General features: G+C 39.6%; 1 protein-coding gene across 1 annotated transcript in view; it reads right to left on the minus strand.

Annotated features, from left to right (window-relative positions):
- Nucleotides 1-18,440, minus strand: part of LOC136867905 (protein still life, isoform SIF type 1-like) — a 500,721-nt gene that overhangs the window by 50,151 nt on the left and 432,130 nt on the right. Inside the window, exon 7 of the mRNA XM_068227017.1 lies at nt 440-496. Coding sequence (XP_068083118.1) covers nt 440-496 — 57 coding nt within the window. The remainder of the gene's footprint in view (nt 1-439; nt 497-18,440) is intronic.

Here is an 18,440-nt window from a genome sequence, read left to right on the forward strand (position 1 = left end):
TTACAAATTTCATTAAGGGGGCTATATCTGATCCACTATCATTTTATACCGAACGTGTCATCGTCCATTGGCTTATATTTGTTTCTCCGTTTATTTCAAGTCAATCAGAGAGATGAGCAGGTATGGGCTCATTCGAATCAGCTGTTACATAAGCACAGAAATCCTATGGATGGAAAATAATTCCGGTATACGAGTATGGACCAAATTATCTGCACGTAACTGCACCTCAGAATCTGAAAAGTAATCTCGTGCGGATATTAACGGAATTTTTTGATGATTGAAGTTTTTGTACATTGGAATACTACAATACATTGATTGATATGTACATGTATAACGCACTTCATGCAGTAATTTAACTGCCATCCAATAGGTTACCACAAATGAAATATAGTTTGGCAACTGTAGTGAACTGAGTAACGTAATTTGATGCTATACTTACGTCGCCTGCTGGGATAGGGGCTGCGCTGCGTAGAGCCGGGCAAGCTCTCCGCGAATTCTGCAACAAGACGAACATGGCAAGTTGTAAGCACAGGAAATAGCCTCTGGTAAGTCAGCGATTGTGCAACCTGAAAATATCTACTCTCTATTAATGCATGCTATAGAGGTTAAGTGAAGAATATAATTAACTGTGATAATTACTGATGACGAACAGGTACCGCCAAACGATCGTGTCAGTCTCTGCAAGAGCGCTGCAATCTAGAGTTTTTATTTCAACAGTTAATACATACTGCATAACTTACTAGAATCTTATGTCGTATTATTTTGCTTTTAGGGGAATTGCAAATAAGAATAAATACAAACATGCAACCTCTCATATTTAATACGGTACCTCAGGATATAAGAAAGACTGGGTGACACGGTACAAGTATACTTGGATCAGGACTTGGACAACATGCACTTGCTCTAAGTTGGTTTACACGGCTAGTAATTTGGACAGGCAGTATACGGCAGATTGGGTTTCGAAAAGCGCGGGATGGTCGCGGATAAGCGTGCAGGCTATAGGAGCATGCAATTCTTTATGACACATTGAGAAAAGAGAAGAAAGAAACATTGGATTCGGAACCGAATATTTCGGCATAAGACCTTTGGAACTCTTCCAATTTCCTTATTATCTTTCTACTGCTGAGTTTTGTGAATCGTCCTAACCTCTGCCTCCTATAGCTTCACGAATCTAACATATTACCTGTCCGTCCACTTTTTCGCTGTCTTCCGTTCCCTTTCACAGGATTACCCTCGGCATTGTCCATAGTTGACACAAGTTTCATTTGGGTGAAAATAAGTTGGCCGCCGTCCTACTCAAATTGGATGTAACCTCCCTGTCTAAGTCGGCGTTGATGAACTGTTGCTACGATTCGACAATCGTCTATATAAAGCGCGCGCAGCGTCCATGTATACTTGTACCCTGTCAACATGGCTGAAGTAATACTAAGTTATAAATACATTTAGAACGAATTAGGATGCTTTCAGATTTATGTTTTTAGACTTTCAAAGCATGACAATTCATCTACTTTTCAAGTAAATATTATATTTTTAACCATTGTGCCAAACTTTTGCTAAATGCATTTTCTAAGCCCAGTTGATAAATGGGACAGTTATATACAACGTAGTCTTATATATTTACAACTGTGAAGATAGAACTAAACGTTGTTCCTAAATATCAGTGGCCTAGAACATCGTTTATAACAGTAGCGAGTATTCATCACAGCAGAAACAACCGAATAACTGCATCTATGGAGACCTAAACTTCCATTTAAAATTTTCGTATTTTGTGACAGAGTTTCTTTCTTTTTTTTTCGTTCTTCAGAAGCTAGCGACGATGTTGCTGAGCTAACCCGTAACATTCAATAATAATAATAATAATAATAATAATAATAATAATAATAATAATAATAATAATAATAATAATGTGCCATTTCACTGTTACCTAAAGATATGATCGGAACAAAAATGGAGTCTGAACTGTCAAAAACGACGAATATTTAAACGTCAGTCACTACCACAAGTCAAGATGGTAATATTTTCGTCAAGCGCTCGCAAAGAATCGAAACATAGAAGGCAGTGGAAAAATGGAACGAAGTAAGAAGATTGTTACGAGCGATTATTAAGAAAAAAATTGGAAAGAAAACTACATTCATTTAACTTGCGTACAAGACAAGCAACATAGTTGATCGCCAAAGGAAGATATCAGCGTATCAGTATTTCACATTAAAAACAAGAGGAAAGCTTCATTGACGGCTACATTCTACAATATTAGCAAGAAATATTATTTCGCTCCGCGAAATTAAAATACTCCATAATAAATACAGAAGTTGCAACGGTGATACGTCACGGCATTCCTTACACGACGTATTACCCGATACTGTCAATTTGAGACCACAAAAAGATTGGAATTTCGACCAGCATAGGGAACTTTTATCTTTAAATAAGCAAAATAATAGAAATGAAGATTGGGAGAGGTGAGAGTAGAGATGGGCGCTATCTAGGGATGGGTTTAGCAGTTATTTTTGATTGACGGTTACAACTGGAAAGGTTGCGCAAAAATACTCGTTAACGTTAACGATTAAAAACAAATACTTTAATATGGCAATACCGGACAACTTGCTTTTTTCAGCGAGCAAGTCGATAGTGCTGCTACCTACATGGCTTGGTGTAAACACAGTTTACTCATTTTGAGTATAATAATCAATTGCACCTATCTCAATCCGTTAGTTATATCTAACATCAACTCTTCCAAGAAAGACGTTCATTCTACATAAGCAGGCAATAACAGAACATAGCCCTAAGATGACGAAGTTAACTAAAATCACATATTATTCTGTTCCAATTGCTCAAGCTATGCTCAAGATGTTCTAAGAAGACGGAAGGCAAGGCTACCCAGACGAGCGCACCGTAGGATGACGTTGCCAGCCCCAGGATGACCGGAGACCAGATGAGACGTTCCCGAGCATTCCCAAATACCTAGGGAAACGAGAGGAGAGATGTCCGCATGTCCAGTCACCCGGACATGAGTCAACTACAGAGGTTGCTGAATAAAGATAAGTCTGTTTTAAATTCAATGTTCACGTAAGAAAATATCTATTTTTCCTTTTTATTAAAGTGCTAATCTAACTAAGAGGAGTGCGATGATGAAATACGAGCAGTGGATTACAAGTTAGGTTAATGGATGTTAGGTAATCTTCAGACCTGAAACGTCAAATCCATATGCAGGAAACAGTCATTCAGTGATAGAAAGCCTTCGTTCGAAATACTGTCAATATCTAGTGTGAGAGAAGGTTGGTTCTTTTTAATGTATTGGTGAGTTTTATACGACGTCAGAATAGAAGTTAGGCATGTGTGAGAAGTTATATGACTGAAGAATTGTGAGGTAGAGATCGTATATGTGAAGTGCTTGCCATATAAATAAATTTGGTAGAATTATTTTTGGAATTATGAAGGAATCGAAGCTATAACTGAATAAGTAAGTTCACGAACCATGATAAAGGTAAGATATACGTCGAATTAGAATACAACGAGATACATATGGTAATTTGAAGTGTGATATTTATTAAAATGTGAAGTAATGATTATTTAATGAAGGTGATGATGTGAGATTGGTAATTAATGGTGGTAGTAGTTGTTATTCTTCGCGAATGTAATCATGGTCATGTTGTTGTGGACATAATGTTCCAGGATGAGTATTAAGAAGTGACTAGTGAACTTATTCTATTTTCATTTGATTATTTACCCATAAGTAAGCACAGAGTAGGTTAGAATACGATCGAAAGGACATCCGTATGTTGACAATTATGCGTAAAATCACCAAATGATTTCTAATAAGGAGGAAGAATTTGAACTAGCTAACACCCTCATATATATCTTCTAATTATAAGATTCTTCTCATGTGTTAGGTGAACTTTGAAATTATTTCTAAGGCGTTATCTAGTATCACTGATGACTGAATGCAGGTATATGAGTTACTATATTTTGAGGTAGAGTCTTCGTATAAGGTAGACCATGTTAGCAAAGTATATATTTTGATGGAATTATGATAATATAAACTTGGTAACATAGTATAATCGCATGGATACGCACTTGAAGTTATAAGTAAGCTCAAGTTAAAAGAGTAATTTACCTAATATTCTAAATGTGATGTTTTATCATTCTTTTGAGAGCATACATTAATTTAAAAGGGACTTATCGATGTTTATGCAACATAATACGTCAAGAAATATTAACATTACGTGCAATACAACGCCTATCAAATGTTAAATACCCCGAGAATATTTTCCAAGTATTTAGACACAAAGAATTAGAAGGAAAGAAAATTATTTCATTTCTGTACATCAACGTGAACATGATCAGGAAAACAGAACAGTTAATTTCAATGTTATGAGATTTCATGTAGAAAAGTTGTGATTTCAGTTCCGTAAAAGGTTTAATGCCGGATTCAAACCTATGTCCTGTATATTTTAAAACCACCCTCAATCTACGACACTGTATATATTATGTTGTACTGTAAATATTATTTTTCCTCATTAGATGCATCTAATAATCTTTTACTTAATCTAATACCCTACCTAAGCAATATTTTAATCATCGAATGTTTTAATTATCTAGTATTCTACTTAATCCATATTTAAGTCAGCGAATATTTTAATTATCTGATGTTTTACTTGTTCAACATTTTTATCATTTAGTATTTCCAATATCGGACATGTTAACGACTTAATCGCTTAAGATTATCATTACCCAATATTTCTTTGTCCGATACCGACATTTATTTTAATTTTGTTTCTTTTCCAAAGGAGACATTTCAGACATGTTGTTTGTGATTGAGATCTTTAAGATTGTGATTAGGTAATTTTTCAAGCATTTTTAACTGGACACTTTATTTCTTTCGAGAACTTATTTTAATTCTATCAAAAGTGAACCTTTAAATAAGAGTATAGCTCACTAGTCTTTACTATTACTCTCAAAGGTGAAATCGTGATATCCTTTCTATGGAATGAGATGAGTTTGTAATAAAATGTAGTATGTTAAAACATCAACCTTTCTTTTAATGACTTTGTAGAGTAATGACTTAGTCAAAAGCACCTGTATTCATAGCAACCTGGTAAACCGTAGGGAATTCTAGCTAGTAAGCGAGTAGGAGACGTCATTCTACGTGAGTTAGAGATTTCCTCAAGTATAATTCGGTATTCTTTCTTTTCAATCGGAACTCATAGCCCGTAAATGACATATAGCGACAAGTAGTATCATAGTTTAAGCTAGCCTGGATCTTGTGCGTCCTTACCTGGACGCGGGAACGGCGCAATAATAATAATAATAATAATAATAATAATAATAATAATAATAATAATAATATAATTTACAGTACCATGCGAATTGGCCGTGCGGTTAGGGTTATGTAGCTGTAAGCTTGCATTCGGAAGATGGTGGATTCGAATCCCACCGTCAGCAGCCCTGAATGTGTTTTTCCGTGGTTTCTCATTTTCACGCCAGGCAAATGTTGGCGCTGTACCCTAATTAAGGCCACGGCCAATACCTTCCCAGCCCTAGCCCTTTCTCATTCTTTCGTCGCAGGGAACCTTACATGGATTAGTGAGAAGTTAAACCACAAGAAATATATACGTATATACGTATATGTAATGTGCCGTGTGAGTTAGCTGTGCGATTTGTGTCCTCTAGTTGATAACTCGCAGTCGGAATATAGTTGGTTCGAACTCCATTGTCGACAGCCCTTAAGATGACTTTTCCGTGGTTTCCCATTTTCGGACCAGACAAATGATGGGATGTACCTTAATTACGGACACCGTCACTTCCTTCTCAGTCCCATTGCATCGTCGCCATAAGCCTGTCTGTGACAGAGCGACGTAAACTAAACAGTAAAATACAAATTATAATACTGCTAACGGTCCTACCAGCCACTACGGCGTAGGGATTTTGTCCTGTAGGAGATTTATTGACGTACTGGAAGCCAACTACAGGGCATTGCTGCATTTAAACACCTTCAAACGCCACCGACTTCAACTGGGATCAAACCTACAATACTGGAAATGGAAGACAACGATTAAACGATGATGATAATAATAATAATAATAATAATAATAATAATAATAATAATAATAATTTACCAAGCGAGTTGGCTGTGCGATTAGGGTCGTGTAGCTGTAAGCTTGCATTGGGGAGATGGTGGGTTCGAATCCCACCGTCAGCAGCGCTGAAGATGTTTTCTCCGTGGATTCCCATTTTCACGCCAGGCAAACGTTGGCGCTGCACCCTAATTAAAGCCATGGCCAATACCTTCCCAGTCCTAGCCCTTTCTCATTCTTCCGTCGCAGGAAACCTTCGATGGTTAGTGCGAAGTTAAACCACCAGACCGGGCGAGTTGGCCGTGCGCGTAGAGGCGCGCGGCTGTGAGCGTGCATCCGGGAGATCGTGGGTTCGAGCCCCACTGTCGGCAGCCCTGAAGATGGTTTTCCGTGGTTTCCCATTTTCACACCAGGCAAATGCTGGGGCTGTACCTTAATTAAGGCCACGGCCGCTTCCTTCCCACTCCTAGCCCTTCCCTGTCCTATCGTCGCCATAAGACCTATCTGTGTCGGTGCGACGTAAAGCAGCTAGCAAAAAAAAAAAACACTAGAAATATATATGTATACACAACATATGAAGGGAGAGATTAGGGTGGCTAAGAAGTCTTCAGCACCTCTTTTTATGTGTGCAACCTTGGAAGGATGGTCGAACATTATCAAGAGTATAATTGGGTTGAAGCTCTTTGGTGCAGCACGTCTGGCCGAGGACCAATAGCCTCCTCGGAAATCCCGATCCTCAGAATTCAGGGAAAGATGAGAGAGAGAGAGAGAGAGAGAGAGAGAGATAGTATGTGGGGACGTGATTAGCTCAGTGGCTTAGCTCTTAGCTACTGGCTTTCCACCTTGAAGAATAAGGTTCGAATCCTGGTCAATTCTGAGTTAAAATTTTCACCTCTAAAATCACGAGGTGATCACGGCCAGAACCATAAAGAGCCTAGGTAACTCTAACGACTTCAGAAATAACTGGCTTAAGCTGAAGAAAGTTAAAGAACGTTAGAAGGAAAGTATGAATCACTTAGTCCTGCATAAGAAATTAAGGTTGTTTTTGCAACAAAAATTCAGATAAGGACTAGTCATCTAATTATAAAAATGTAGAATCACCCAGACCTTGCCACAGAGGAAATAAACACACCGATTAAAATCGCTGACCCGGCCGGGAATATAACCCTGGACCCTCTGCATCGAAGGCCGTTACGCTGAACATTCAGCCGAAGTTTCACACCTGCTACGTTCCTTTGTGAATCTTTTTATCCTTCCTTGGTGTAAATTTTGGTGAATTAGAGATAGTTCTACCCGAAAAGATTCATTTAATCTCAGCCGTAGACGCCCAAGAGAGATTTGGTTCACTCTGTCATCTAGCAGCCCTAGAGTAAAACGGAACGTCGAAATTGACGAGCAGGAATTTTGATGCCGTCAAATTAAAATGCCTGCACGTGGTAGCCAAGGCCATACAATGACTTTGATTATTATTTCCGAAGGATATCAATACAGTTTTGACAGCTGAGGAAAAAATTACAATTAATTGCATTACGAGGAAGAGAATTAGGAACCGAAGGTGAAATTGGGCGAGTATGCACGTCATGCACTTGAACCTGGTACCTTTTGCGCCAAATTGGTATACGGATGCTTAGACTTCCGGGAACAGGGTGTAAAAAATAATAAGTTCATACTGTATGTGAACTTTTAATTTAATTTTGAATAGTACCGGGCGAGTTGGCCGTGCGCGTAGAGGCGCGCGGCTGTGAGCTTGCATCCGGGAGATAGTAGGTTCGAATCCCACTATCGGCAGCCCTGAAAATGGTTTTCCGTGGTTTCCCATTTTCACACCAGGCAAATGCTGGGGCTGTACCTTAATTAAGGCCACGGCCGCTTCCTTCCAACTCCTAGGCCTTTCCTATCTCATCGTCGCCATAAGACCTATCTGTGTCGGCGCGACGTAAAGCCCTTAGCAAAAAAAAAATTTTGAATAGTGAAACTTTAGTATAGGTTGAACAAGAAGTAGGTACTGGTAACTTCGTATTAATTTGTACCTGGCTTTATTGGCAGAGGAAACACCATTTATATTGCTTCCCTGAACTTTTCTGCCATTCTTACCACCTTCTATTCTACCACACTTATGGAAGACTTCGTACAAAGTCATGGGACCATCTCTGGCGGGTTGGCACGGATGGTGAATGTGTCGTAATCCTTCCCGCTTAACAGTTTCCTCACATTTCGAAGAGATTATAATAGTACGGACTCATGTCGGGAACTAAGGCGGATATTCCTGTAACGTCAGTCGCGCAGGAGATCCTTCACGGAGTACAGAGGAGCAGGAGACAGTGAAACGTGATAAACACTCAAAAATCAAAACTCGGCTATTTCATGTTTCCTGATCGTGCCTGCGTACAAGGAAGAGTGCTCTCCCTGAAACATGCACCGACTTGGCCCCTGGCATGTTCGAATAGAATTGTTACAACGTCAAATCTGGTCTGTTGGTGAGCTCACGCAACGCACTCTGGGCGTATGCTAGTGTGTTCGAGCTTGTATTGTGTAAACGTGAAGGAATTGCGGAACAAAATTAATATGGCTGGTACATCGAAAGGTGAGTAAAAATATATCGCCATAAAAGTTGGGCGTCTACTGCTGAGATTAAATGATTTTTTTCGGGTAAGACTATCTCTAATTCACTAAAATTTACACCAAGGAAGGATAAAAAGATTAACAAAGAAACGTAGCAGGTGTGAATCTTCGGCTGAATGTTCAGCGTGTCAACAATTGACACATTTGCCATAGGTTCATGAAATGATGATTTAGTTTTTGTTGCATTGCATCCAATCTACTTTAAGTATATAATGAGAAACTTTGCCCGTTTTTGCCCCATTTGACAAAAAACAAATTGTTATAATGGCGTACGCTCTTCTGTCTTTTTTCAGAATCTCAGGAAGAGAACTGCGGCAGACGTATTTATCAGAAGAAATAGCATTTGCCACTCGATTTTTTTGCGAGCTATTGGTGGCATGGAGGTCATGTTACCTGGGCAAGCACAATAGAAGAAAATGATACTGTAGAGTTTTCATATTCATCATATTGATAAGAACTGAGTCATACAATCAAATGAAATGGTGTATGGCTTTTAGTGCCGGGAGTGTCCGAGGACAAGTTCGGCTCGCCAGATGCAGGTCTTTTGAGTTGACTCCCATAGGCGACTTGCGCGTCGTGATGAAGATGAAATGATGATGAAGACGACACATACACCCAGCCCCCATGCCAGCGAAATTAACCAATTAAGGTTAAAATTCCTGACTCTACCGGGAATCGAACCCGGGACCCCTGTTGCCAAAGGCCAGTACGATAACCATTTAGTGATGGATACGGACAGTCCTACAAGGACGACAAACGAAACACAGATAAAGAAAGTCATTAAGTTTTACCTTACCTCAGTGACAAAAGTTGTGCGTGAAAATTTTGCAACGATGTTGCTATAACGCATTGTAATTTGAAGATCAAAAAAATATTGTTATATTAGGCGTTATTTGTGTTATCTATTCTCCTTTGTTTTCAACTCAGTCCATTACTGTCCTTCAGTTCCCTTTAACTCTTTCATATCAACTTTGGAGGCCTTCTGCCCCATTGTGCGGCGATATAGCTCATTCCACGTTAAGAAAACAGTATTGCTCATACGGACCTACAAGGAGTGAACACCCCCCCCCCTGACACACCCATAATTCTTCGTGATTAAGGGATATTATACTGTACTTTATAATGTACTCCGAAAGATAGATAAAAAGGATGAGGCATTTTTGTCCGCGAGTTTTTAAAATAACTATATAACATTTTCTTTTTCATAAATACATTTGTAGGAAGGAAGCGCAATGGCGGGAACAGCCATCGCTTCGTTGCCTTCCTTCATTTTCATTTTCTGTGTTGATCTGGTACAAGTCTCGTGTAGTCTCTCACTATGAGAACCGCCGGCAGCTCACTTCCGTAGTGAAGTCATCTACAGTATTTATTTGTTGCGTGTGTGTTTTTAGGCTTTAAATCAGTGCCTAATTGTCTTGTGTTGAGGGAGAGTTAGGCGATAAGCCTACGTGTGTGATTTCTTTCTTTGACATTAATACTGTGACATTTTGTAGAGTCATCTACAGTATTTATTTGTTGCGTCGGTTTTCTAGACTTTATTGTTTGGAGAAATTTATTAAATGCACCCCTTTCCCCTCGTGCCCATAAAAAACATTCTATTTTCTCCTCCAATTTGCCTTACACTTCAATGCTGAAGTTTTTTATGTACCGTAGTTTATCTTTGATTCTGTACCAACAAAAAATTGCATCTGTAATCGCCCCGTCCCCTTTGGTTCATAAAATAATTTGTAGCTTAGTTTCTTCTATTTTTTGTCTTGAACTTATATACTGAATTTCACAAATTTATGTGCCGTCATTTTCCTGTGATGGCGTTGAACAGAGCCGTTCGATATGGCAACGTTGTTGTCATAAGAGCAATACTGTTTTCTTAACATGGAATGAACTATCGTAATGTGTCAGCATGCATTGCCATGAAGGATTATGGCACTCCTCAAGTTCCTTAGCTTTCTCTCGAAAGCGGGTTGAAGGTGATGTGTCCAACATTAACGAAACAACAAACGGACGGGGTGCGTCGGTGGCATAACCACAAGTTTTATCACGTAGATTACGGTTGCTCCTTTCTTAACCGTATCAATTGTCCAATGCCATCGTAAAACAAACCATCATATTCTACAGCTTTTCCTACACCTTTGGGGTCACAGGTGCGAACTGCGTAGAGCATGTTCACTTAGCCATGTTTTTACGGCCGGATGCCCTTCCCGAAGCTACTCAGTGTGGAGGGTTGTAATTGCTGTTGTGTGTTCCTGTGGTAGTTGGTAGTGTGGTGTGTTGCCTGAATATGAACGGGAGAGTGATGGGACCAACACAAACAGCCAGTCCCCGAGTCAAAAGAATTTATCAGATGCTATTAAAATTTGTAGCCCGTCCGGGAATCGAACTCAGGACCCTCTGAACCCAAGGCCTCAACGCTGACCATTCAGTCTAGGAATCGGACCCATAGTAAGACAAATCTTCTTTTCTTCTTTTCCTGCCGCTTTTCCCACACCTGTGGGGTCGCGGGTGCGAACTGCGTCGCACATGTGGATTTGGCCCTGTTTTTACGGCCGGATGCCCTTCCTGACGCCAACCCTCTATGGAGGGATGTAAGCACTATTGCGTGTTTCTGTGGTGGTTGGTAGTGTAGTATGTTGTGTGAATATGATGAGGAGAGTGTTGGGACGGACATATACACCCAGTCCCCGAGCCAGAAGAATTAATCAGAAGCGAATAAAATCCCCGACCCGGTCGGGAATCGAACCCGGGACCCTCTGAACCGAAGGCCAGTACGCTGACCATTCAGCCAACGAGTCGGACACCCATAGTAAGACAAATAACTTTCAAAAATAAATCTATTCCGTGATTCTATGGCGGTTAGTAGCGTTATGTGTTGTGTGTGTATGAAAGGAGGTGGGTTAGGATAAACATAAACATCCAGCTCTCGAGCTAGAGTAATTAACCGAAGGCGCACAAATTCTCGAACTGCCCGGGAATCGAACCTGGGACTCTCTAAATGAAGATCTCTACGCTGACCATTTAGTTTAGGAGCCGGATTTCCATTAAGCATATATGATAGATATTTAATGTCTGTATTATACATCACGATGAAGAGAACTGAATAATTATGGCATATATCATGTTATTGCCTATACGTCGAGGGCATTTTCTATAAACCAGTCTTTGACAGAATTAACTAATGGAATTCGAGTATTAAAGGCGCGCGCTCGGTTGCTAGGCATGCTGAGATTGCTAGGAATCATAACAACAAAATAGGGATTGTAATAAACTCCTCTATTGCACGTACACAAGTTTGATTTCGACGACACTAGGGTAGCTAAGGACAAGGAATGAGAAGGTAACGGCTGTGGTCTTAATTAAGATACAGCCGCAGTCACAGCATTTTTATCATGTGAAATAATGGGGATCCATGCATACAATTTACGGCGCTGCTGATGGTCGAGTTCGAATAAATCATTTTTTGAATGCAAGCTTACTGCTACACGACCTGTACCGCGCACAGAACTCACTCGGTGAAGAAAAGCTAGCTTGTAAATCTACGTTACTCTTTATATCTTGATCATAGTAACGGGACCTCCAACTTTACGCGGAATACGAACGTTAGGAACGTAACATTTCAAAAGTCCGACCTCCATTGGCAGCAATTACAACCATAGCCAAACTTGTTACACCCTGTTCTTGACAAGTGTTGTCTTGTTGCTCGTTTGTTCTCCTTTGGTTCACAACGGCTTGGTGAGAAGCCAGCGACTGTAAAACTCGGCTATCGTGACATGCCTGCTCAATGAAGAAAGGTAGAAAATGTAATAATAATAATAATAATAATAATAATACGTTGCGAGTTGGCCACGCGGTTAGGGTCGCATAGCTGTGAGCTTGCAATGGGAGTGGTGGATTCGAATCCCACCGTCGGCAGCCCTGAAAATGGTTTTCCGTAGTTTTCAATTTTTACGCCAGGCAAATGCTGGGGCTGTACCTTAATTAAAGCCACAGCCGTTACCTCCACAATCCTAGCCCTATCTTATCCATCCGTCACCTAAGATCTTTGATGTTATTGTGTCGACCTCTATCATTATTATTATTATTATTATTATTATTATTGAATACCCATCTCCTTGGCTTATGGTCAGCTTAGTGGCCTTCAGTTCAAAGGGCCCCGGGTTCGATTCCAGCCATTTCTAGAATTTTTAACCAACCTCTGATTAATTCCTCCAGTTCGGCAAGAGGGTGTTTTTGTGTCTTAATACACATCCTCACTCAGTTTTTTGCATGTCTCACTACAAATCACTAAAGAAACACGTAGTAAATACATCCTTCCAGATAGCGATAAGAGCTGGGAAAAGAAAAAGAAGAGAAAGGTAAGATATATGTTACAGAGTTGCAGACTTGAAGTGGTACCCATATATGCAGCCTGTCTACAAACTTCAACATTTCGACTATGTTGTTTTCTAGCAACAAAAGCGAGATTCTTGTGGGCGGATAGAATACGCTGAGTTAATTTAATTTTACCGGTTTCCACTGAGTGCACAAATGATTTTTGACAAGCCAACAACATTGATACGGAGTGTCAAGATTTTTGACCACCCTTCAAATATCGGCTATCCCGAGTGGGATCGAACCCACGAAATTGGGACCATAAGTAAGAGACTTTACCCTAACCTACCAAGGAAGCTACGTACATATCTGGTAGACAAAAATAACATCTTTCACGATTTAGTTCCATTTTGTTTACTTGGCAAAAATAATACATTTCAAGAGATTACGCCCCAGCAAAGACGATTTATAATCATGTGTTCCGTTGTTTCAGTTAAACTTGTTCGTTCTTCTCCCGTTCAAATATCACTAACTATTTATAAAAGAGCAAAAGGCAAGCTGCTAGTTCACGATACGTTTCTTAGGAAAATAAATGTTTAAGCTGTGGTTTAAATTTTAGGAACAAAATAAAATTAATGAACTCGGGACGTAACATTTCTCTATGTAATACGCGTATCAACAGAAACAAAACGTAGATATTAATACCATCATCGACCTAACTTGAAATGGTTTTCAATTTCAAATCCAGGAATTTGTTTATGAAACTGGAAATATATGTGGAAAAAAAATAAATTATCTTGTTGTGAAGTAGCTCGCTGACACAATAGTCCAGAGATCGAATAAGGCTGAGGTTTTAATTTAGGTATTGTTTTCACCGGTTGGCCTATTGATTTTTCTAATTAAGGCATTTATCTTCACTGCTTGGTCTACTAACCTGCAAACTATTTTGCTAATTAGGTTGGTCTACTGAACTACAAGCCTATTTTTGTAATTTAGGTATTATGTCTTTACTACTTAGTCTTCTGAACTACAGGCTGATTTTCCAAGTTTAGATATTACGTATTCACTACTTGCTCTGCTAAACTACAGACTGATTTTTCCACTTCAGGTCGTATGTCCTCACAGCTAAGTCTACCAATTGTAGGTTGATTTGTTTAGTTAAAGTATTTGTATTTTCAGTGCTTTATCTAATAAGCTACATATTTATTTTTCGAAGTTCGAACTAAAGACAGATATTTTCCAGTTTAGGCATTTTGTCTTCAATTGTTTGGCCTACTAACTGTACGCTTTTTCTAAAAGATATTTTGTCTTCGCTGCTTGATCCACTGAACTTGTGATAGTACGTATATCACACCCTTGCACTATATTCAGAAATAAGAGACATTATTATTGTCATTATTATTATTATTTCCTTTCTATATTTATTCTTGATATTTTAAGCTGCAAGGTCTTCATATGTTATATCAGTAATTTGTTTTTTACTAGCGGATGGGAAAACAGTGCTATTTACAACTCGGAAAGTTTCCGTAAGTCATGCGAATAGCCCAGAGTCCCGATGAAGTGGCCTTGTTGTTATTGTATTGGGACCCGGAAGTGGTTCAGGGCGTGTTCTTGAGACGGAGGCCAGGATCAATCTACACGTATCATGTGAGAGTAAAGGGAATCTGAGGACTATATAGGCATGTGAGAAATCAGCGGAGGGAGGACTGAAAATGTTGGTAGTAAGATGAGAGGTAACTTTTGAAAAATGTACTTGACTTCCAAATTTGGTGGAGAGACCTGACTGAAAACTTTGGTAGTTAGAGGAGATGTAACTTTTGTGAAACGTGGTCTTATGTTTGTGGAACGTGGTTGACCTACAAACTGTGGTGTGCTTGGGCACTTGACATTGTATCACTTGTGGCGGCTTGGTATCTTATATGTTGGTGAGAACTATGGGGTGCTGTATTTCAGACTTTCCGTATTTTATATTCTGTAACAACAAGTGTGTGTTGCTCGAGCGAATGTATCCTTAAACCAAGTGTTAGAGCCAGTGAACACAGTATTATAAAGGTACAGCACCTGTGTGATATAACAAGAGTCAATTATGAGAATATCCAAGTTGTGTTAATACACAGAGACAGTGAAGGGTATTCATCCACATATATGTGCTTTGTAATGAACTTACATCAGCTGACTGGAAATGGTAGCTTGGTCCTCGCTTTTGGTTTCCTGTTGTTGTTGTTGTTGTTGTTGTTGTTGTTGTTGTTGTTGTTGTTGTTGTTGTTGTTGTTGTTGTTGTTGTTGTTGTTGTTGTTGTTGTTGTTGTTGTTGTTGTTGTTGTTGTTGTTGTTGTTGTTGTTGTTGTTGTTGTTGTTGTTGTTGTTGTTGTTGTTGTTGTTGTTGTTGTTGTTGTTGTTGTTGTTGTTGTTGTTGTTGTTGTTGTTGTTGTTGTTGTTGTTGTTGTTGTTGTTGTTGTTGTTGTTGTTGTTGTTGTTGTTGTTGTTGTTGTTGTTGTTGTTGTTGTTGTTGTTGTTGTTGTTGTTGTTGTTGTTGTTGTTGTTGTTGTTGTTGTTGTTGTTGTTGTTGTTGTTGTTGTTGTTGTTGTTGTTGTTGTTGTTGTTGTTGTTGTTGTTGTTGTTGTTGTTGTTGTTGTTGTTGTTGTTGTTGTTGTTGTTAATATGGAGTCTTCCATTAGTATTTTGTGAGTGTGTTTTATGTATATGTTGGTGGTTTGATGAGGTGCTCATGCACGAATATTATTCAGAATATAGTTAGTTATTTTAGAATCAGTGGAGTTATTGATGACCCTAGGTGCAGTTCCTACCTATTTAGTCGTTTTCAGATGGTTAGGTAAGGCTTGAAGGAGATGTACCAGTACGCAGCTTTATTTACATGCCCTGGGAGAGAAAATTATCATGCTTTATCAAAATTCGAGTGATCCTTTCTGGTAAACTCTAGCGTTCATACTACGGACCTTTCGATTAATTCTTTTATTTATTTATGTATAATACGCCCAAGCGTGAGGCGATTAATTATTTTAGTTTATTCGTATTTGATTATTTAAACCATATTGCAATGATTATTAATTGCTACTATAATGACTGTTATTTAGACAGATTTCAATTTTATTTGTATAATTTATAAGATTTCAAACTACAGGCTGTTTTTTCCAGATTAAGCATTTTATCTTCACTGGTTGATCTACTGAACTAAAAGATGATCCCTCCAGTATAGGAAAGTGGATCGAATTAATAGGTTATGCCACGTGCTCTGTAACGTAAGTTCAGTGAACACTGTAAACCTTCACTGAAGACTTTGACACGTATGTTAACTTTCGAGGTGGAACGGTCGTACTTAAGTACTAAGCCTCTAGCAAGAACGTTGTACGCTGATTTCGTGACTGAATCGGTTAAGGGCTGTAGCAGATGTATGAGTATCGGCAATGTAGTAGTTCGAATCCAGCATAAGGCAATTTTTTTGAACGGCAGAGGTGCTCCATTTTAGCTGGGATACAATAATAATCAATATTATTTTGCTGTTTGTTTTAAGGAGTGACCGCCTCTGTGGTGTAGTGATTAGTGTGATTAGCTGCCACCTGTGGAGGCCCGGGTTCGATTCCCGGCTCTGCCACGAAATTTGCAAAGTGGTACGAGGCCTGGAACGGGGTTTACTCAGCCTCGGGGCTTCAACTGAGTAGAGATGGGTTCGATTCCCACTTCAGCCATCCTAGAAGTAGTTTTCTGTGGTTTCCCACTTCTCCTCCAGGCAAATGCCAAGATGGCACCTAATGGCCACGGCTTATTCCTTATCTATCCCTTCCAATCTTCCCATCCCCATACAAATCCCCTGTTCAACATAGCAGGTGAGGCAGCCTGGGTGCGGCACTGGTCCTCCTCCCCAGTTGTATCCCCGACCCAGAGTCTGAAGCTTCAGGATATCGCCGTTGAGGTTGTAGAGGTGTGATTCCTCGCTGTATCCGAGAGAAAACCCGACCGTGGAGGGTAAACAGATTAAGAAAGAAAGAAATAAAGAAAAGTTTTATGGAGTGCGCTCTGATTTGGCGTCTTTACCCTAAGGATGGGTGGGGGAAGGATTGGGAAGGAATTCGGCCTTGGTGGTGAAAATGGGAGACGAGGAACGCCATTTACAAGACGTCCAGCATGGGATTGAAATCTACAACCTACCGAATCCAACGCACACAAATAATAATCCACACCTACGAGGTCACATCACAGCGGTTATTCATTTCCTCACAATGTATTCCTACGAAGAGTACATTGAATTATTGCTAATTTAAGGAGAAAATACGGTCGAATTAATATGTATGCCACGTGCTCCGTAATGGTAAAATGTTAAATGAATACTGGAAAGATGTCAACATTTCGAACACTTGTTACTCTGAATATGCAGGTTACCATACTTCCTAGGGGCTGCCTGGCCGAGGCAGTAAAGGCGTACTCGGTTCGCCCAGAAGGACGTGGGTTTCGAATCCCCGTCAGGAAGTCGTAAAATTTAAGAAATTAGATTTCCACTCGCGGAGGTGCATATGGCCCTGAGATTCACTCAGCCTACACCAAAACTGAGTACCAGGTTCATTTCTGGGGGCAAAGGCAGCCGGGCGTAGAGCTAACCACTCTCCCCACCAATAGTGGAAGCCTTTACCTTCCACCACTCCCAGGGCCTTCATGGCCTGTACGGAGATGACTTTGTTGCTTTGCTTTGCTTTACCATACTTCCTACCTACAGACCATTACGTCGCAGTGCAACCTGGTTACGTAACATCGGGTAAAAACTTTCAGTACCAAATAAAAATTCACTCTTCGGAACAGGATGATATGCAGGCGTATTACAGTCAATGTAAACAGCGTTAATCAAAAAAAAAAAGTGTACCAACCCGTGATTCGAAACTACTACTACACAGCTTAGCTAATTCAACTAGTCATGCGTGGTTTAGCCACCTTAGCTACTGCGAGCCGTGTTGTATAAATAGCGCGTTGTAATCCTTACACACACTTCCTGTCCAAACGTAAGATGGTGTTGCTCGCAGCTGTGATCGTAGCTTAAGTAATAGAAATAACACTGCCGTTAATTATTTATACCGTATTCGCGGGCATTATATAAACGGTATGGTTGTACGAAGGCCATAGAGAAGCAGGTACTAGTGTTTTTTGGATAACTATGATATACGCGTTACTTGGGTTAGCTAGCTCCGAAAAAAGTAAGGGGTTGGTAAACCACCCGGTATTTTAATTTATAGGCCATATTCCCGATACACGAAATCTATACTTATTAGTATCTAAAATAATCAGTAAATAATAACCCAAATTGAAATCAAATGTCAAATTCCGCAAGAATTACACCTTAGACCATGCGCTAGGAAGATTACATGATGTTAGCATTATGGAGGTCGTCATAATAGAAAATAACATAGGGCATCTTCCTAATTGTTAATAAATAATA

The sequence above is a fragment of the Anabrus simplex genome, chromosome 1 (assembly GCF_040414725.1).
Source record: "Anabrus simplex isolate iqAnaSimp1 chromosome 1, ASM4041472v1, whole genome shotgun sequence".
Lineage (NCBI taxonomy): Eukaryota > Metazoa > Arthropoda > Insecta > Orthoptera > Tettigoniidae > Anabrus > Anabrus simplex.